Source organism: Pseudomassariella vexata (assembly GCF_002105095.1).
Source record: "Pseudomassariella vexata strain CBS 129021 chromosome Unknown BCR38scaffold_1, whole genome shotgun sequence".
NCBI classification, from domain to species: Eukaryota; Fungi; Ascomycota; class Sordariomycetes; order Amphisphaeriales; family Pseudomassariaceae; genus Pseudomassariella; species Pseudomassariella vexata.
This window is the reverse complement of record NW_024467956.1, coordinates 3845300-3864734: the sequence shown is the minus strand read 5'-3', so window position 1 is coordinate 3864734 and position 19435 is coordinate 3845300. Positions and strand designations below refer to the sequence as shown.

Genomic DNA, 19435 nt, shown 5'->3' with positions numbered 1-19435 from the left:
CGCAGCTTGCTCATAACAGACAAAAGACCTCCTTGGTTCTGGCCCGCCCAAGACTCTGAGACGTCGTGACGTACATTGTTGAACTATCGTTTTGAATGACTGTTCGCCGTGGTACCGACTCCACAAGCTACGCGTTGATCGGTCCAACTTATATCTTCGGTTTGACGCAGGGAGAAGGGTTCAAAAAGCGTGTGGAAATCGCTACGCTGGTTTGAGAAGTCTGTAGTTGTTCGTTCAAGCCATTGTGCGGCTCTAGCTGTTGTGCCGCACATTGAGCTCAACAACGTGGAATTTGGTCTGCCTGAAGGTTCATGCCATGATGATGGTTCGGCATGAGGTACCCAACTTTGATTATCCATTGGACAGATTGTACGGTTTGGAGATGGATAAGACGGCAGCTTCTGGACGAGTTCATTTTTTTCTAAAGCGACCTTGCATCCAGCAACGATACATCTTTAGCTTCTTAGCCCTGTTGACCAAGAGTCTTCGATCAACCCCCAGATCTTCAATCTCGAAGCTGGGAATTTGTGCTCGCGCTTTCTTATCTGATGGAGTCTCATCTGATGTTTCTTCATTTTCAGAGAATATGTCGCCAGACCATATCTTGTGGAGTTCATCCTTGTCAAAGAAGTAGACGCGTGTGCCGTCTCCTCGGATGTAGAAGTTTTCGTCAAGGTACCGGCCCTTCCTAAACCGTACCTGAGCGAGGTCACCTCTTCCATAGTCGCGGAAGCAGACTTCGCCTCCTGGCTTCAGGACTCGGTATATGTTCTGGACTGCCTGTTTCCACTGCGAAGGGGACAAGGCAGAGAAGATGAAGACCATGAGAACGACATCGACTGAGCCCTCTTCCAAGCCCGGAGGGAGATCTTCACCGGCAGCGTCCCACACGTCTGCTTGCATTTGTTCAGTGTTGTATGCTTCGTGGCCACGCATAACCTCGACAGCCTTTTTGGAGAAGTCACAGGCATGGACCTTCAGTTTTGGGTTCTTATTGTTGGCCAGGATGGGGAATGCGGTGTTTCCAGCACCCGCTCCAACTTCTAGAATGGTCACGGGACCGGCATCTCCTTCGGTGATCTTACCCAGGATGGGGAACTCTTGTTGAAGCCACTTGCGGTTCTTGAAGAAGTTGGCAGTGTTATTCTTGTAGAAGAGGTTCCACCATTTTGCAGGGTCAGAGTTGAACCTCGCTGTCACCATATTAGCTAATGGTCTCACAAAAGTCTCATAAGAAGTAAAACGTAAAAGGCTAGTCAGATGGGGGTGAAAGACATTTTGATGGAAAAGTCTCATCATGATAATCAGATGAACTATGCATTTTCGATATCATCACAAAGCCTGTGGGGGACAATAAAAGAGGGACAACTCACTCTTGTCAAAGTCGGAGACTGGCGACTCGCGCTGCATCTGGATCTGCTGCTCGGCGTACTCCTTGTACGTGTCGTCAGTCTCCACATGATCCCACGCGTTGAACTCGAAGACGTTGTCCTGTTCTTGCAAGTAACGGGATCCAAATTGGAAAGGATCGCTTCGCTTCTGATTGTACTGAGGATCATGGCTGCGGTGAGCAGGCAACTCTTGCTCCTCGACCGTCGAGGAAGACGTCTTGTCCACGAGATTTTGCTCTGTCGGTTTCTCGATAGGCAGCTCTTCGGTGGTCGATGCCATTGTGTGGCAGAGATAGGAAGGAGAGAAGAGTTCTAGTGACGGTCAACCCAAACTTGTAAACTGTCACCGAAAATTTTTCAGTTGCATGTTTAAAGCGCGAAGTGGACCTAAACAAATCTTGTGAAAAGGAAGGAAGAGAGGATGGGAATCTGGTGGACAAGAAAATTGTTGAAGAGCATTTGAGCGAAGAAAATCGAGGTGGGGTACGAAAGTGGCTTGAGAAAGAGGCTTCATTGTGGCTGGTGCAGCTTCCGGGTAGCTCAACTCAATATCGAGTTCAGAGAGGATACGGTCAAACGGTCATGCCATCATACTATCGAGTCGGTTGGTGGTGGTGGACAAAATGCTTCCCACGGAAAGTTGTTGGATACAAGTTCTTGAATGAAGCCATTGAATCAAGCATGGAAATCCTAAATTAAATCCGACTCTCGAAAGTTTCCTTCGCGAGGTTCCATCACCTCCAGTCTGACGCAGCTCTCCAAAATGGCAACAAGAAGAACAGCAACCAGCCTTGTGCCCCTCGCCATTGCGCCTTTCAATCCTCTTGCAATACCCCGAACCAGCCACCGCGCCTTCTTCACCCTCCCCACCAGCGGCCCCAACACTGTAACCGCCTCGCGGACCCTCCCCTACGCGTCCTCACCGCTGTACGGCATAATCGCCGACGTCGACTCCTACACCTCTTTTCTGCCCTACTGTAGCGTATCACGGGTTACGCACTGGACCAGTCCCTCACACACCTCAAACTCCACCACTTCTTCCTCGCCGCTTCCAGAAGGAATCACCCGTCGCTGGCCCACCCGCGCCGACCTAACCGCCGGCTTCGGCGGCTTCACCGAAACCTACACATCAAAGTTATTCTGTATACCCGATTGCGGCATAGTCGAGGCCATCAGCGGGGATGCGCGGACGGAGATCCCCGAGGCGGATTTGCGGCGTTATGGGTTGGAAGACCGGGGTGTAGTAAGGGTTGGTAGCGGGGCAAAGGGAGAAGAGGAGACATTGTTCAAGAGTCTGGTGACGAGGTGGACGGTGAGGCCTTTGCCACAAGGGCAGAAGGGTAGTGGTGATTGGAGCGAGGTTGATTTGAGCATCAAGTTTCACTTCGCCAACCCGTTGCACATGGCGCTCAGCTCGGCTGTGGCGGATAAGGTGGCTCCCGTTATGGTGGAAGCTTTTATCAAGCAGGCGGAGAGGGTCCTGGGGAAGCCACGGTTATCTTGAATAGAACACAGAAAGGCACGGTCGAGAAAGTGGACTGATTTTGTGTTGGGGACAATGTAGAGTAAGAACCTCACGAGGGCCAAAGGGGGCTGTTGAAATTATAGACCATACCACTTATGTACACCATATGTATAGACAATGTATAGACAAACTCGCATTAGGGCAAGGAGTGGTAGAAATATTGCTCTTTTATTAGATCAACTTGAACTCCACATGTAAATCATCCCGACGTGCATAGAACGATGAAATACCCATCTAGATCAGCACCCCAAACCATGCCTCTCCCCTAGGTTTCGTTGTGATGCACCAAGTCAGGTTCTCGTATAGCCCAGAGGCTTCCGAACCATCATGAACGCGTCTCATCTTCTCTCGTAGCGCATCATACTCCCAAATGATAATAAATTCGCTCAATTCAAAAACACAAAAAAAAACATCAGCCCTATCAGTTGCAAGCGGAAAACAATGTTTTCAGGGGGGATTTGACGAGTACAGCAGTGCCGTCCCTTGCCAACCTGCCAAGTAAAAACCAAAAAGCTGCTTCAAGATACCAACGTCATTGGAGCCCGGGGGTATAATGCCAAAATTAGGAGCTGAAAAGAAATCGGAACGCTCCTGAAATGGGAGTGGAGGAGATAGCAAAACTGTTTTGTTGATGTAGCGCTGACGGTGGTGGCACTGCAATCAGTGCTCTACAACGCGTTGCACGACGAGCATGCAGCCCGGATACTACTCACTCGCCCACACTTATTTTGACTTCTTGCTGCTCCTATCACCTCGTTAGCTTATGACCAAATATTCGTCATTCGGGTTGACCTACTTCTTCTTAGGGGGAGCAAAGAATCCCGCAAGTACACCTGGCTTAGACTTGTGCTTCTTTTTCGGGGCAACATCAATAACATGTGCTGTTCGTCCACCCATCATCCCAGCCCCAGCAGGCCGCATGCCAGGCATAGGCGGTCCCGGAGGAGGGGGGGGTCCCGCCATTGGAGCCCCCGTGGGACGTCGACCGGGCAGTCCAAATGCCCCGGGTGTTGGGCGACCAACACCCGGGGCCCCCGGGTGGCCGGGGTGGCCGGGGTGGGCGGGATGGCCGGGATGACCGCCAGGATGACCACCGGGAGGCCTACCATGAATTCCTCCAGGTGGACCTGCCGGCCTGTCCATCGGCCACATCTGCATTGTGATGGCCCAGTCAGGCTCGATGACCTTGTCCCAGACTTGGGGAAGGATGATTTCGCCGTCCGGCCCTATTAGGTCGAAATGACCAGCCTGCACATGAGGGCCAATCTGATCAACATGCGAAAAAGCTTGTTTAATCAGGTCGTCCATGCCCTAGAGCAAATAGTCAGTTCGAAAACTTGAAGAAACATGCGATAGAAACACTGACCTTCCAAGTCTGGCAAATGTGAAAGGGGAAACTGAATTTCCTCCCAACCGCATCCTTGAATTTTATGGGGGGCTTGTCTTTCCCCATTGCCTTCTTATTTAGCTCTTCTGCTGTCACCTTGGCCTCTTCTAATGCCCTCTTCTTGAAAGCTTCCTCCCTCTCTTTGTTAGCGTCTTCTGCAGCCTTAGCATCCTCTGCTGCTTTCCGTTCATCCTCGATCTTTTTGCGCGCCTCGGTTTCAGCTTTGAGGAGGGCCTGCTCTTCCAGCTTCTTCCGCCATTCAGCTTCTTCGGCTGCCTTCTTCACCGCTGCTGCTTCGGCCTCCTCTTTGGCCTTGATGGCCTTTTCAAGCTTCAACTGAGCTGCGACCTCGGCGAGTGCTGCTGCTTCCGCTTCTTTCTTTGCGCGTTCCTCTGCGGCACGACGCTCAGCTTCTAACTTTTCTCGAGCATCTCGTTCTGCTCGAGCGTTAGCTTCGGCTGCCGCTTTTTGGCGTTCAGCCTCAGCCCTCTTCTCAGCCTCAATCCTGTCTCGGGCGTCCTGTTCTGCCCTAGCGCGAGCTGCTGCTTCGGCCTTCTGGCGTTCCACCTCGGCTTTCCTTTCGGCCTCGACTGCGTCACGAGCAGCTTTCTCAGCCTCCCTCCGGGCTTCCTCAATCTCCTTCTTAGCTTTCTCTAGGGCTGCCGCTTCGGCTTTCTGGCGTTCCACCTCGGCTTTCCTTTCGGCTTCGACTGCGTCACGAGCAGCTTTCTCAGCCTCCCTCCGGGCTTCCTCAATCTCCTTCTTAGCTTTCGCTAGGGCTGCCGCTCTCTCCTCTTGCCGGACCTTTTCGTCCCTCTGCATCTGCTCCATCTTACGAGTGAACGCAGCTTCAGCTTCTTCCCTGATTTTGGCTTCCATTTCTTTTTGTTTCGCTTCATCCTCCTTTCTCTTCTGCTCTGCTTTGATTTCCGCCAACTGCTTCGCCATAGCCTCCTTTTCCGGATCTGGTTTGGGCGGCTCAGGCGGTGGCGCTGGTGCCGGTGCCGGTGGTGCTGAAGGAGCACGAGTACCCACCTCCGTTGGGGCAGGCGGAGGGGGTGACCATTGATGATACTGCTGCATAGCTTGAGGAACCGGGTATCCTTGGGGTCCGCCAAAGTAATGTTGTCCCCCGTATGGCATCATCTCATTAGTGCCAGGCCAGCCACCCCTGTGTTCGGGTTGGAAATAATTACCACCTTGACCTTGCATGGGCGCGAATGGATTTTGTGAGTAACCGCCATACGGTACCATTTGCTGTTGAGGGTATGGGCTTGGACCGTAGCCTCCAACATGAGTTTGAGCATATCCGGGACCCTGGGGTCCTGGTCCTGGACCGGGACCGCCACGGCCTCCATAGAATGCTGGGGGGGCATACCCGCCGCCGCCGCCGCCCGGCCTGGAGCAGGGGCGAACGGCGGCCCGTAGGGCTCGTCCGGGAAATCCACACTGACGGAATCTGGTGGTGCAGGCCTGTAGGCGTATCCGGAATGTGGCCTATGGGGAGGCTTGTGTCGTCGAGATGGCTGACGCGGGTTGCTACTCGGACGATAAGACTGGCCCGGGCTCACAGAAGCCGAGTCCTCTGGGTCCAGTTCGTCACTCGTGTCTGCAAGATCGTCTTCGGCGTAAGAGTTTGACGAGCTGAAATGGTCGTCTTCGTAACTAGACGAGTCTCCCGAAATGATCTCGTTGTGGCGGGTAGTAAGACGAATCCGAGTCCGGCTGGATTGCGACGTTAGTAGGAAGACTGAGAGTGCTGTACCAGTGGGAACTCACGACATATCGGAGCAAGCTGGTGTCGCCGTACCCTCCACCTACGACAATCGCTCGAGCAAGTCGGAGCAAAGGCGATAGCAATGGAATATTCGGAATTCAGATGGCGTCGCCCGTGTGTGGCCGAAGTGAAACACAGCTCAGCCTTTGACTCTGATCGCCCGTGGTGGCGTCTGCGAACAATGATCGATTGTCTTGTAAAGGTATTGTGTGTGCGTGTGACTTGTCGCCAATTGAAGGGTGCGATGCGGCGTTGTTGGAGTGTTGGCTCAACGAAGGGAACAAATGCGATCAAATTGACTAAATTGTCGTGAGAGGTGGTTTGGGGTAGTGGTGGCAGGAATAGTAAGAGTTTGGGCCTGGCGCGCTCTGGTATGAGTGTCGCAAGGACGATTCCTGATTCTCGTGGGTTCTTGACGAGTTGGGTTCTTAACGAGTAATGTAGTGAAAGCAGGGATCCTGAGTTTCTCGCACAACCGCACCCGTTGGGCTGGATTGGGTCGCGGTGAGCAAAAAAATTGCTAAAATTGCTTGCTTCGAGAGACTGGGCCGGTATTCAATAAAACCGAATTGACCACTCCACTGAAGCTTCTATGCGACTAAAGCCAACTGCCTCTCCCTCCCGTGGCAGGGCAGCTGGGAATGCGCGAGAGGAGAGCGTCGCAAACGTTCAAGGGGGGAAGATCTGAAGCGGGATATGCAACGTCCCCTCTTCTTGCAAGCTGCGAGCGGCACAGCGGATCAAGAGAACAGCAGGTCCTGTGTCAACTGGAAGTAGCGGCGCTGACGCTACGATATATAGTCAGCGAGTGCCAAAGGGGCGTTAGATGCAACTAAGAGTGGCTATCCCAAATGCAGCGCTGGATCGGAGGCCGTCACACAAGCTGTAGCCCAGCGCTGGCCAGCGCTGCCCCCTCCGTGCAGTTCGACTTGTTTCTTGGGGTTTCCCAAAGAGCGGAGGCCGACTTAAAGTAGCTACGTCCTCGGCAGTGAGCGGACGCCGCTCATGTTTACCCCATCTAGATGCATCTTGTGAAAAGTACCCAATTGAGGCTGACCAACTTTGGCCCAGAATATAAGGGAGTATGTGTATTTAAACACCCAATGCCACCGACAGATAAGAGGAAATCGCATACCTTAATCCTTGACCCCAAGAGGTCCTGTGCTTTTCTGGGAGGGTCAACAGGGCTGAACAAGTGGGTTATTCGGTGCTGGGGATCGGTGACTGTTGGTTTCTGCTTGTCGTTGGCCAGGTGGGTTTTCCCGTGAGCTGCCAGGTATCCTGTTGGCCTTCGATTTGTCTGTCGGATTGATTCTAGTGGGATGAAAGCCAAGAATCTCACTGAATGTCCGTCGACAGGGAATTTGTCACGTTGTCCAGTGGTCTTAACCCGAAGAAAAACTCACGGCGAAGAGTACGGAGTACAACGACAGCTTTAAGAGCGGGGTGGAGGGGCAGTTCAATACTGTTTAGCTGCTATGGCTATGCACTTGCAGACCGACCTGTGTACAGCTGTAGACCTGCAATCTGGTCAGTGCATCGTTCTAAACCATCATCAATGCAGGGCCTCATATGCACTTACACCGAATTTCTCTCAATCGGCGGCTAAAAGTGCAACAGTTGCAGGTCTGCCTACACACTTGATGTGACTTAATAGTCGTAGCGGATCAAACGTTAGCCATCGAGAATTTTCCTACTCCTGCATGATGCTGAGAACCTTGTGAGAACTATGGAACTCGTTTGAAGTCTTGTGCTGCTGCTCTTGGTCGCTTTCGCGACTCTATGGGGTCTTGTAGCTAACGGACCGTCCCCCAGTCTGGAACGGTCTTCTGTAGTTCTCGTGGTATCGATATTTTTGCGAACTTGACATGGTACTTCAATATTTGGGAAAACTGGGGGACTTGGCAAGAGTAGCCGCAGGTACGAAGGCAACTGGCGACTGGCCTTGATAGCAATGAGTGAAACGAATCTGGAATTTGGGGTTGGACAATTCGGTGACTTGTAAGCTTTTGTTTGCCAATAATGGCTGTTCAAAGCGAGGCATATATTCAGGCACCCGGGACTTCAATCCTAATGCCATGCTTTGGCTTCACTCCGCAATGCGGGATAAGCGTCTCTAGTTTACTTTGACCGCCCATTTCGAAATGGGACCTTAGTCGTGACCAATACTGGCGGCTTCGAGAGCCTGTAATGATGTATTGCCACTAACATTTCGTGGGGTCTACAGTCAGTCGAAAATATGTGACTCATGTCAGTGGGTGAACCCGCTGAAGCATGTATTGATACCCGCGTGTGGGTAGCTGGGCTGTTGGGTTCTCCATGAAACATTGCGGGTGGGGCCGTCCCAAAGTGGAGCCAAGATGTTGAACAGTCACCTTCAATGGTGCCTTGCTGCCCAAATGAAAGATTTCATGGCTTTTCTTCATGCACAAGAACCGGGCCAATACGAATGAGTCTGCACCTTGGACAAGCCGCCCCAAAGTCTGGACCTTTCGTCAGCCTACGACATACAAGGCTCGCGACTGGAGCCACGTACTGCCTCATCGGAAATGACAAGAATTGAGCGCATCTTAGATGCTTCTGCCCAAAGCCCCACCGTCTGTCTGGCTGTACATAAGGCACCAATAGCGTCCTCTTCGTAGTCGCTTCTGACATTCCAGCCAGGCGCCAAGCCTGCCATCGGCTTTCAAAGCGTAATGAGCCGTCGCAGCAGAACCCGCATACAAGCAGCTGCGATGGCCCTTTCTGGGTTTCACTTCTCGATACAGTTCGCTGTGAGCTCATGGTTGACATGACGACTGTGTCACTTGACTCTGAGTTGTATTGATTCCGGGTATTCGGGGCGTCTTCACCTAACTGTTATCCCGCCCTCCTTCTCGAGTAACTCCCGAGCTGCCGCGATCTCGGCCTCGTCGTAACCTTGCCAACCCCTTTCGCCTGCCGAAAACCGTCGGGTGATTTCCCCGAGTTTCTCAGTTGCGAGTCCGTCCAATTTTCGTAAAGTAGCTGCATCTGGCAATGACAACCCACCGCTTTCAGGCAGTTTTGTTGATTTTTTTGTATCACTCAGGAGCTGCTTGGTCGTCTTCATGAATTGTCAGTCACCCGACTGGTGGGTCGTCTTGGGATGATCACAGCTTACAAGTTTGAGTCCATAATAGCCGCGCAAATAGTCGTCGCAGAGTTCCACGCTACGGCAGAATCTCTTGAGCGCCTCACTCAACTGCTTTGACGCATCCGTTTGTTGCGATGTCTTGGCTGCCATCAAAAGCATCTCGCCTAATCGTGCATGGATCTTAAATACGCAAGTCAGTTATATGAAAGTATCACAGCTGTACAAATCTGCATCAACTAACATTCCATGCATTAGGCTGTAAAACCAAGATCTCCTCGAGTGCAAAAATGGCTTGGGAGTACAGCCCTTGCGAGAAGTACAAGTCCGCTAACTCGGACCAAGCTTCGCTGTCAGTAGGGCTGAAGTCTAGGAGCGCAATCAGAGCGGTGACGGCGTCTGAGACTCTACCCAACGACCGAAGAAGAGCAGCGCGGCGCTTGGTGATAGGCTGCAATAGGGTGTCAGGAGCTCAAAAAATGCAAGCTGGTAGTATGCAGCTTACTATGTTTGTAGGGTCGTTTTCCAGTATCTGTTCGTACTCCTTCAGCACCACCTCTAGAGTCGCATTGTCCTCTGCATCGGCCTCTTTCAGTAGACCTATCAAGGCCATGATGCGCTCATTGTCATCCCCGAAACGATTCACGAGTCTGCCCAGACAGTGGTGCGCCGATTGTTCGTCGCCTGTACGGAGACATGAAAGCAATAAGTTCTCATATATGATCCAGAGCTCAGGTGTCTCTGTGGCGGAGAACAAAGACTCCAATGCGGATGTGGATACGGCTCCAGGCGAGTTTTCGAGGATCTTGGGAGCGTGCTGTGCAAGCTGCAAGGCGGTTGCTGGCGGGAGGTTGCTGGGCGATCGGAGGAGTGATGAAGAAGACATGGTGTGGTGTGAGCACTGTACGTTTATTGTGACGTAGTAGATTGTGTTGTTCGACGAACTGTGCTGCGGCAAATTGGCCACGTTGGTGAGTAGATGCTCGGGAATAGTTGTATCGCGATGGTGATGTTACCAGACAGGGCACCTACCAGATGCTACAATCTAGAGCTACCCCAGTTGAGTTGAGACCCACTCATGGATTGGATCGCTGGACCGGGGCACGGTCACCTGTTAATCCGGCGGACTGCGCTGGGATTAAGATAACCGGCGATCGGTCTACGAGATTACGTCTTGCCTGTTACCAGGTTCATTCAAGAGCTGGATTAGTTGTCGCGGGGCACTCACCTGGATATATCCACCTCTCTTGTGACAACCAACCGACACGTACTTTAACTCCGGCGATCCTCGAATTTCTCGCGGCGCCATCGTCTGAAACAGCACACAGCGATTTGCGCTGGCACGATGATGGCCTACCTAGAAATCCGAATATCCAGCCAGCACACCGACTTATAGCTTCTTCACTCCTGTAGACAGCCAGCACCAGCCCGGGTGCAAGTCAAGCAGCCATGTGCGTGACCCAGGAAACTATGCTACTGCCCACACCAACTCATGCGCTTTCAGGTTCGAGAAGTCGCTATACGACCTCATCCGAGGCATGCGAAATCACAAGGGTAACGAGAAGGAGTATATACAAAACTGTTTGAAAGAATGTCGGACCGAGATTCGAACCCAAGATCTGGACCTCAAGGCAACGGCTCTGCTGAAGCTGGTGTACCTGGAAATGTTTGGGCATGACATGTCGTGGGCTTCCTTCCACGTCCTCGAGGTTATGTCCTCCTCCAAATATCATCAGAAGCGCCTGGGCTATCTTGGCGCCGTCCAAAGCTTTGGACCCAATACCGAGGTCCTTATGCTTGCAACAAATCTTCTGAAGAAGGATTTGACCGCCGCATCGACCACGACGATCGCCCTACCCATTGTGGCTCTGCCTCACGTCATCACCCCGTCCCTCGCCCTTTCGACTCTCTCCGACCTACTTCCACGACTGAATCACACCCATCCTTCCATCCGCAAGAAGACGATCGTCACACTTTACAGACTCGCATTGGTATATCCAGAGACATTGCGTGCGGCATGGCCCAAGATCAAAGAGAAGCTGATGGATGCTGCGGAGGATCCCAGCGTTACCGCAGCCATTGTGAATGTGGTCTGCGAACTGGGATGGCGGCGGCCACACGATTTTCTCCCATTGGCACCACGCTTGTTCGAGTTGCTAGTCGACAGTGGAAATAATTGGATGGCAATAAAACTCATCAAATTGGTACTGGAGTATGGATCTTCCCTTCAATTGAGTGAGGGTGCTAATGTGGGAATAGTTCGCTACTTTGACCCCCCTTGAGCCAAGACTGGTGCGGAAGCTACTTCCGCCCCTGACAGAAATCATCCGGACAACGCCTGCCATGTCACTACTCTACGAGTGTATCAATGGTATTATCCAGGGTGGGATTCTTGGCAGTGGTGAGGACGATGCTGGAAGGGAAGAAATTGCTTCTTTATGCGTTAGTAAGCTTCGGAGCATGGTCATGGTAGATGGTGATCCCAATCGTGAGTGCACGCGGTTCAGGTACTTGAATGACTCTAACAACAATCACACTCTAGTCAAGTTCGTGGCCCTTCTAGCCTTCAACAGGATCGTGGTCACCCATCCATCGCTTGTTGCTCAACAAGAGGACGTAATACTGGAATGCATCGACAGTACGGACATCTCCATTCGCATAAAGGCGCTGGATTTGGTTCAGGGCATGGTTAATAAGGATAACCTGGTCTCAATCGTCAGCCGTCTCATGAGACAACTCAAGAACTCGTCTACGGAGAATCGGAACATTGCTGCGGTCGATCCTGCAGACCTAGAATCCGACGACGAGGCTTTAGAAAGGAGGATCAATCCCGGTCAACAAGCCGAGGATCATATGCCACCCCTTCCCGACGACTATAGGATTGATGTGATCAACAGGATTGTAAATATGTGCACCACAAGCAATTACCGCCACCTCCACGATTTCGAGTGGTATATCGATATTCTTACACAGCTCATCCGGACTGCGCCGCAGCCACGGCCGGCCAGCGAAATTGATGCGTTATCTCCATCAGGTAGATCTAATGTCGGAGATGTATCTGAAAGAATTGGCGATGAACTTCGCAACATCACCGTCAGGGTTTCGGCTATCCGACCGGCCTGCGTTCAGGCCGCTGAAACGGTGATGGCTCAATTCAGCAAAGATGCGCCTCTAGGGCATCCAGTCGTCTCGGGGGCGCTGAAACCTGTGGCTTGGATTATTGGAGAATTTGCATCTGACACCTCGTCGCCTGATGATGCCCTATCCTCGTTGCTTCAGTTGATTCCGCGAACTACATCGCCTGAATCGCTCGCCTCGTGTTTACAGGCAGCTACGAAGGTGTTCTCCTTGATAGCTGGAGACGATCTTGCACTCTGGACTGCCCAACGCAAATCCAAGATTTCGCTGCTCATGGCACGCATGATTCATATCTTTGAACCTTTGGCTATGCACCCGAATCTCGAAGTTCAGGAACGAGCCGTAGAGTTTACAGAACTGTTGAAGCTGACAGCAGAGGCTGTATCTGGTAAAGACATCTCGTCGAACGACGAACAACAAGATGCCCCGTTACTTCTTACACAAGCTATGCCTTCCCTATTCTCAGGGTGGGAACTGAAGTCGATGGCTAGTAACGCCCAGAAGAACGTGCCTCTCCCAGAAGGGTTGGATCTCGACGAACCTATTAATCCAAACTTGAACAGTCTGTTGGCCGAGGCCGATCATATTATACTACCAGCAGACGAGACGGACGAGTTTGAGATATACTATAATCAACGTCAGCCACCGACCAGTATTGCATCTGAGCCCGCCATTAGTCGTTTGGCGGAGAGCAAAGATGAAGTTGTCAGCTCTTATCAGCAGCCTACGGAAGACTCATATCTCGATGCCGATATCGTGGCTCGGAGGAAAGCAGAACGTATGGAAAGGAATAAAGACGACCCTTTCTACATTGGAGGAAGCGACAATTTGCCGGGAACGTCTACGCCGATCCACAATATCCTTCAGAATTCCAACGGGGCAGACTTGGATGTTGATGCAATCCCTATTATGGAGTTGAATCTTGACAAACTCAATGTCGGGATAAGCGGAAATGTTCCATCTCAACCCTCCAAACCGGTCCGGCCTAAACCTCGACAAAAGATCGTCATCGAAGCCGACGAGACTTTGGGCTTTAGCGGCGTCTCAACCCCAAGAAACTACGATTCTGAAAACAACTCCGACAGCTTCACGAAATCGCGGGCCAAGAAGATGAAGCAAGCACTTCTCGCAGTTGATTCGACCAACCTCGGGTCCCTCAACCTGGAAGGTGACCCCAAGGGCAAGGGCTACGACTTCGAGGCGCAGCAGCGCGAGGAAGCCGAGATGCTGCAGGCCATGAAGGAGGTGGAACGTCTGCGCCTCGAGATGCAGCATGCCAATGAGCGGATACAGGTAGCTCAGGGGCTCGACGCCGAGGGCACGGTGGTCAAGAAGAAGAAAAAGAAGGCCACCCCCATAGCCGAGGGCGACGGTGCTGTAGTCAAGGCCAAAAAGAAGAAGAAGAAACCAGCTGTCGTCGATGAGGGACAGGAAACACCTGCTGGCGAATTGGCAGCAGTCGAGGACAACCCTGACGCGGTGAAGCCAAAGAAGAAGAAGAAAGCTCGGGCGGCTGAGATACAGGATTGAGTGATGAATGGGTTGATTGGTAGTATCTAATAATGGGTATCATTAGATGAACGGAACCAAGTTCAAATCCATTTAAGCCGATCGGAGTAGGTTTATGTCGTAACCATATACGAAAAAGTTCCCAGCCCTAAAGTTGTGCGCGAGGCAACTAATCCTCTCCACATCGCATGCAGGCCAAGTGGTGTAATCACCGCCCCTAGAGTCCACAGTGAAAGGGGACCAGATAACCGAAGGTCCATTTACAGTATGACACGAACGCTAGACTTCGCCAAATAACAACTCGTTTGCCTTCGTCATAACTATATGTCAAAAGAGTGTCGACTTATAGTCAACGGTCTCCGATTCCCCTAGCCCCAGTAATCCTCACCACCCACTTCCACAACTTACAACGTAGGCCACAGCAAAACTGACATCCGATCCTGCAATCCTCTTCCACTCTGGCAGTACTTGAGTGAGCCGATCAACAATCTCGAACACAACACTGCAGTCTCCCGCAAAGTCTCCGGTAGGGTCTACATCCGAGGCGCGCCGAGGAGACTACCAACCACATTGATGGTCGCATCCCCGTTGAAGCCGTGTGCGTGCGTGCAGCTGACGGCTACCCAAAACACGGGCACTATGGACATTCCAAAATCCCCGGGCAGACAAACCTAGGGCATGCAAGGTGAGGAGGGTCAAGTATGAGAGCCGAGTGCCCTTGAGCGCGTGTTTATTGGCGAAAGAATCGAAGCCTGTGGTTGGTGTTTTGGTAATGGAGGTCAGTTGTTGGTTTTGGATGTTGTTAGGGAGGCTATGCAAGATTCTCACACTCTCAATTGTTCAGCGCTGGACAATACTGGGGGGATGTGGGGGTAGTTGTGGAGCTTGCCTAACACCATACCGGATATAATGATAAGTAGATGCTTGAGTAGGCACTGCGCCATCATGCTGACGACCAACACGCATACAATTGGTTAGCGGCATCCTTGTTCACGTTACGTCGATTGAGTGCCGTGCCCATTATTTGTCGAATTGCGCCAACCACAGACGACAGCCAGCGGTTACACATGAACTTCAATCTCTATTGCCATTGACAGTTTAGTTCAAACAGAAACGGGCTCCAACCGAGGAGCATACGATAGTCGTATGAAAGAGACCTTCAGGCGTTACGCCAGCTACCTAGCTTTCCTTTGGGCATGGATTACAACGCCGTTCTTTCCTGCTCTCTTTCCGAATGTACCCCAAAACTGTCTGGGTGTATTAACATATCCTTGTCTTTTCACAGGGCCAGCATATTACAAGAGACCTTGAAAGATGTTACTCTTCGGGCCTGGGCATCACTTGGTAGTCAGGGAAGGAAGTGACCCATGGCGACCTTTTTGGTCGCTGGTGTGGGCACAAACTTCTAGATGTGGTATCTAATCGGGGGTGGGAGAGAGGTGTCGGCCGGATTTCCTCTTTCCGCAGTCTTGTGCCTGATAGCACACCCCTCATAGCAGCAAGTAGATGACCCCGTTTTGTTCCGGACTGAGGTCCCGGTGGTGTTCGACGATCCCGAGTACTGGAACGTGCTCCTCAGGGATATGTTTCGTCAGTGCACGCTCACCAGTAGCAGAGGAGCTCACCTTTTCGCGATAATGATAGAGGTCGTCAGTCTCCTTGGTGCAAGAAGCCACTGGCCTCGGAGGACTAGGATGAGTTATTGGTTCATATTGTGGCCTAGAAAACGTGATAGTAATGGATATTGTTGTCGGCGAATCATAACTGTGTGAGCAGTACTACTTAAACTTGTTCACAATCTGTAGACCTAATCGTAGTAATAAAGACAAGGTCATATTTACCATGTTGTACCTTCCTTCCTCCCTCCTCCCTGAATCTGACGAAATTGTAAACCAGGGACATGTAAGCAGTAGTTGCTAACAGTAGTCTATTCAGACGACTTGTAACTGCTACAGCTAGGAGATAGCCTAACCAGTACGCAACTTAGATCTGCCAACGGGATTTATGAGAAAATTCGTGATGGAAACCGATAAATCTACTATGACGATGTACGAGATTATCCTCCGCTCAATCCACCATTATGAGGTATTTCTGAGACATTTATACACGGGTACATTTAAAGTAACTTTAGTTTTGGTTTACGATATCACGGGCCAGGCGATCTTGGTTTTTGTTTGAATTGCTGAAAGATGTGATCGACTCAGTAGTAGAGACGACACCAGAAGTTGACCAGAAACGGCCTGGATGCAAGGCGCAATTCAATGGTCAAACGCCTAAAGTAGCCATATAATGGAAAAAGAACGCATGCGTCGAGTAGCAACAAAATCACCAATATCGACAGGCGAGTAGTTGTAAATTTCGGTCATCTTCTTGCAACCCTCAGGCATACAGCCTGGAACCCATTCGCCCAAGGTCCATTCGGTAGTTGGCAGGTGTTCTTGGGGACCATGCTCGGCCTCATCAAAATCAAAGACTGAGCTGATCATTGGCTTTGTGGGTGGTGCGTCTTTGATTTAGTCCCAAGTCTCCTATCACCTTTTCTTTGACTGCCCACATCCCAGCACAGAACGGTGTCATCTAGGCTTCACCATCCCCACTGCTGAAGTATAGGCTACATCCAAATATTGTCGTTTCCGCTTCGCAGGTGCAGCAATTTTCCTCAGAGATACTTAAGTACCCATCCGACCGAGAAAATACCTTCGAGCAGCAAGTTTCGTTCTCAGGCCGCCTCAGGAAAGCACCGCACATGCGCGTTCCAAAAGTGCTGAGCTACCCAACTGTTCACGACCATCACGCTCTTCATTTGCAGAACCCCCCGACAGTTCCACAGCCCAGAGAACCACACAAATACGTCGCTAAAAATTACTTGGGTCGGGAATTCACAGCAGACGCGGCTCACCACTCCAGTGCCCACCATTGACAATGGCGGGCACCGGAAGAGATCTAGTCGTGCATCTTCTCCTTCCTACCAGACACCTTCGGCATCGAAAGGTGGCAGGATAGACCTGCATGTCATCTGAGAGCCGACTATGCTGCGCTGCAGCCGTCTGCCTTACGTCAAAGCAACTTTTGCGTGTCGCCACCCCGCTGCTGTATGGTACACTGATAGAAGTCAAGAGCAACATTTATCTATCCATTCCTAGCATGAAACTTGTCCGAGAATCGACGTCTGGCTGAGGCTGTTCATAATCTTGACCTGGAGTGTCGGTGAAGTCCGGTGATGCAGGAAGCATTATTAAGACTTACGCGGGAATACATCGATAATGACTCAAACTATATTGACTGCATTACCAGGCGCGTTCCGTCGTAAGACGCTTATAAACTAACCCATACATACTTCGCTACTGCCAATGAAACCTCTACTGTTATCTGTTTCGTATAAGCAGCTGAGCCGACTGTTCGTGCGGTTGCTCCGCAAGTAAAATACTCTATCCGCAATCTCCTTCTGGTCAATAAACATCCTGATCCCCTGCGCTCGTTCAAAACAGTATGCTCTCTTCATATAATCACACTTGTTTAGTGAACATCCGGCTTGGGCAGCTTTTCGACATCCGAGTTCGGCGATGAGTGTGCGTGAGTAAAGAGCCCCCCGGTCGGTGGCCTTTGACGAAGGACGATGACGGTAACCACCACGAGGGCGATGAAAAACAGTGCCCTTCTGACAAAGGTGGCCAGTTTCTTCTCGTCCGTCGAGCCCGAAGCGTCCGTGTATCGGTTGGAGAAGGACATGGTGTGCATCTTCACTTCATCCCAACCCATCTTGTAGAACAAGATGCCGAGCAGCGCCACACTGTAGCCGAATATCTGCAGTGGCGCAATGGCAGTGCCCCAGATTAGGACAGCTAATATGACGAGGAGGATGTTTTTCAGCACGCCGGTTAAGTGGAGAATGAGGCCTGAGGTCTTGCCGATCTGTGAAAGAGTGAGCAAGTAGGAGCGATGGCGTAGAGGCCAAGCCAGCTTACCAGGAACACGCTCGAGACGTTCAACAAGAACGCGATGAAGGCATTCAAGAACAGCATTCCCACGCCGACTCGTGCTAGATCTTCCCATTGAAAGGACGGCCAGTCCGTAACTCCAGCCACCAAGACATTCGTCACGGCACACACAGGTGCGTAGTAGTACAAGCTGACAAGGGGATCCGTGTCCATATCGCCGCCTGACATGAGGGCGTGGATCATGACCACACGGACAGATTCAAATAGGAGGCCGCCGAGTTGGTAGAGGAAACCCGGCCATGAGAAGTGGATCTCGCCTGCGCTGGCCAACAGAACGCCACAGACGATGACGAGGATCTTGATGACGAGCGCGCGGGTCGGGTTTTCCTGTCTCCAGAGCCAGGCTACAACTAATGTTGCGAATGGGGATGCCGCCTGTGATCCGTGTTCAGTTTCGCTCAGAGAATACGGCATGAGTGGGATGCTCGCTGACCTTCAACATCTGGATGAATGCTACATTTAAATACAGATAGACTAGGTTACTGCAGACCATCGAGCCACTGTACAGGATACCGATGGGCAGAACTGCGCGGACGTAGAGTTTCCTGTCCATCTTGATACCGTGGCGGCCGTCAAGTAGACTTGTAGTCCTGGCTAGGCATTGTGTTGCCAGAGAGGCAAACACCATGTGCCAACATGTTAAGATCACCGCTTGTGACTGTGTCAGAACCGAGGGAAGAAGAAATATTCCTCACTGCAACTTACGGTATCCTGAGTGTCTGTGTTATCAAGGCTGGACTCGCTCGCAATTTGTGGTATACTCACGAAAACCTGCAGTGTCAAGCAACCATTTGTTGAACAAGATGGTGAGATTCGAAAAGAAGATCCAACATCTGTGAACGAAAGATCTCGTTAGCGGACATGGTTTTCTGTCGGCAGTGGTAAGCCATCTTACGTGATATAGAATACAGGATGAAGGAAGAGGCCGCCTGCTCGCTTTTTGGGGTAGTTCGTTACCGGCAGGACGGGCAACTTTGAGGCGGCCATCGCAGTGAACTTGCAGTTTTTGTCTTGGAAGGAGTGAAGCGGAGAACAAAAGATTCTCGAGATGCAAATGAGCGGCAAAACACTAGGTTACTTCTGGAGCCGAAGGCTCGCAGACGTCGGACAGGGCGAATCACTCATTTCCTAGGGAGAGGCGCGTTTTGTCAATAATACCAGGGAGCCAGAGGAACTACAGATCAAGAGAGGCTCTAAGCTGGGAGAGTGAGACTTTCAATCGTGATCTTTGTATACCTCATAAATTCCTAGAGTAAGTAAATAGGCTATTGAATTGTGTTAATATCACCCAGGCAAGGCTTATCCAAATGCTTGAGTCAGACCATACTGGGACTTCTCACTGAGCTGAGGCTGAGCCCACGAAGCGCTTTATTAGGCGCTTGCGGAAGGTGGATTGTGGGACATTGCACGAAGAGTGCAATTTCTTACTTCCATTAGAAAAGCTATTGAAATGCATGTTGGTGCTAGGTTGCATGGTGTCACGTCGGAGTTGGTTCTGGCGTGCAAGAGCAGGGGGCCAGAACCCCTGCCAGAAGCTGCCCTTGCTTCATTCGTGCTTGTGCAGAGACCAACGATAACTGTATATCTCTAGAAGAACA

The 19435-nt window shown here is 51.3% G+C and overlaps 6 protein-coding genes across 6 annotated transcripts; 2 read left to right on the top strand and 4 right to left on the bottom strand.

The window, feature by feature from the left end:
• Window positions 1-174: 174 nt before the first annotated feature.
• BCR38DRAFT_25142 (methyltransferase domain-containing protein) lies at window positions 175-1874 on the bottom strand. Its single transcript, XM_040854439.1, has 2 exons — window positions 1374-1874; window positions 175-1193 (listed from the first exon to the last, which is right to left on the bottom strand). The coding sequence occupies exons 1-2, from the start codon at window positions 1669-1671 to the stop codon at window positions 412-414; spliced, it is 1080 nt and encodes a 359-aa protein (XP_040721588.1). The 5' UTR covers window positions 1672-1874; the 3' UTR covers window positions 175-411.
• A 364-nt stretch (window positions 1875-2238) lies between these two features.
• Window positions 2239-2886, top strand: BCR38DRAFT_314573 (polyketide cyclase/dehydrase and lipid transporter; the record flags this gene model as incomplete). Its single annotated transcript, XM_040854685.1, has 2 exons — window positions 2239-2608; window positions 2666-2886. Coding segments are annotated over 2 exons (591 nt in total), but the record flags the coding sequence as incomplete, so codon positions are not given.
• Window positions 2887-3267: 381 nt separating this feature from the next.
• On the bottom strand, window positions 3268-6031 carry BCR38DRAFT_25087 (uncharacterized protein). The gene is made up of 3 exons (XM_040854438.1): window positions 4283-6031; window positions 3713-4227; window positions 3268-3661 (listed from the first exon to the last, which is right to left on the bottom strand). Exons 1-3 carry the CDS (start codon window positions 5555-5557, stop codon window positions 3640-3642), a joined length of 1812 nt encoding a protein of 603 aa, XP_040721586.1. The 5' UTR covers window positions 5558-6031; the 3' UTR covers window positions 3268-3639.
• A 2897-nt stretch (window positions 6032-8928) lies between these two features.
• On the bottom strand, window positions 8929-10078 carry BCR38DRAFT_454359 (uncharacterized protein; the record flags this gene model as incomplete). Its single annotated transcript, XM_040861699.1, has 4 exons — window positions 8929-9165; window positions 9223-9375; window positions 9437-9643; window positions 9698-10078. The coding sequence occupies 4 exons, from the start codon at window positions 10076-10078 to the stop codon at window positions 8929-8931; spliced, it is 978 nt and encodes a 325-aa protein (XP_040721585.1).
• Window positions 10079-10352: 274 nt separating this feature from the next.
• On the top strand, window positions 10353-14004 carry BCR38DRAFT_418591 (adaptin N terminal region-domain-containing protein). The gene is made up of 4 exons (XM_040859236.1): window positions 10353-10643; window positions 10697-11396; window positions 11452-11680; window positions 11735-14004. Coding segments are annotated over exons 1-4 (3057 nt in total). The 5' UTR covers window positions 10353-10641; the 3' UTR covers window positions 13861-14004.
• A 3351-nt stretch (window positions 14005-17355) lies between these two features.
• Window positions 17356-18824, bottom strand: BCR38DRAFT_331105 (triose-phosphate transporter family-domain-containing protein; the record flags this gene model as incomplete). The annotated part of the gene is made up of 5 exons (XM_040855026.1): window positions 17356-17751; window positions 17805-18212; window positions 18271-18488; window positions 18603-18670; window positions 18733-18824. 5 exons carry the CDS (start codon window positions 18822-18824, stop codon window positions 17356-17358), a joined length of 1182 nt encoding a protein of 393 aa, XP_040721583.1.
• Between the last annotated feature and the right edge of the window lie 611 nt (window positions 18825-19435).

Coding starts and splice junctions, on each gene's coding strand:
- BCR38DRAFT_25142 (XM_040854439.1), bottom strand. CDS start 1,671: ATGGCATCGACCACCGAAGAGCTGCCTATCGAGAAACCGACAGAGCAA. Junction 1,194..1,373: donor AGTCTCCGACTTTGACAAGA/GTGAGTTGTCCC, acceptor ATATGGTGACAG/CGAGGTTCAACTCTGACCCT.
- BCR38DRAFT_418591 (XM_040859236.1), top strand. Junction 11,397..11,451: donor CAATAAAACTCATCAAATTG/GTACTGGAGTAT, acceptor ATGTGGGAATAG/TTCGCTACTTTGACCCCCCT. Junction 11,681..11,734: donor GGTAGATGGTGATCCCAATC/GTGAGTGCACGC, acceptor ATCACACTCTAG/TCAAGTTCGTGGCCCTTCTA.
- BCR38DRAFT_25087 (XM_040854438.1), bottom strand. CDS start 5,557: ATGGTACCGTATGGCGGTTACTCACAAAATCCATTCGCGCCCATGCAA. Junction 4,228..4,282: donor ACATTTGCCAGACTTGGAAG/GTCAGTGTTTCT, acceptor TATTTGCTCTAG/GGCATGGACGACCTGATTAA. Junction 3,662..3,712: donor TTTGCTCCCCCTAAGAAGAA/GTAGGTCAACCC, acceptor ACGAGGTGATAG/GAGCAGCAAGAAGTCAAAAT.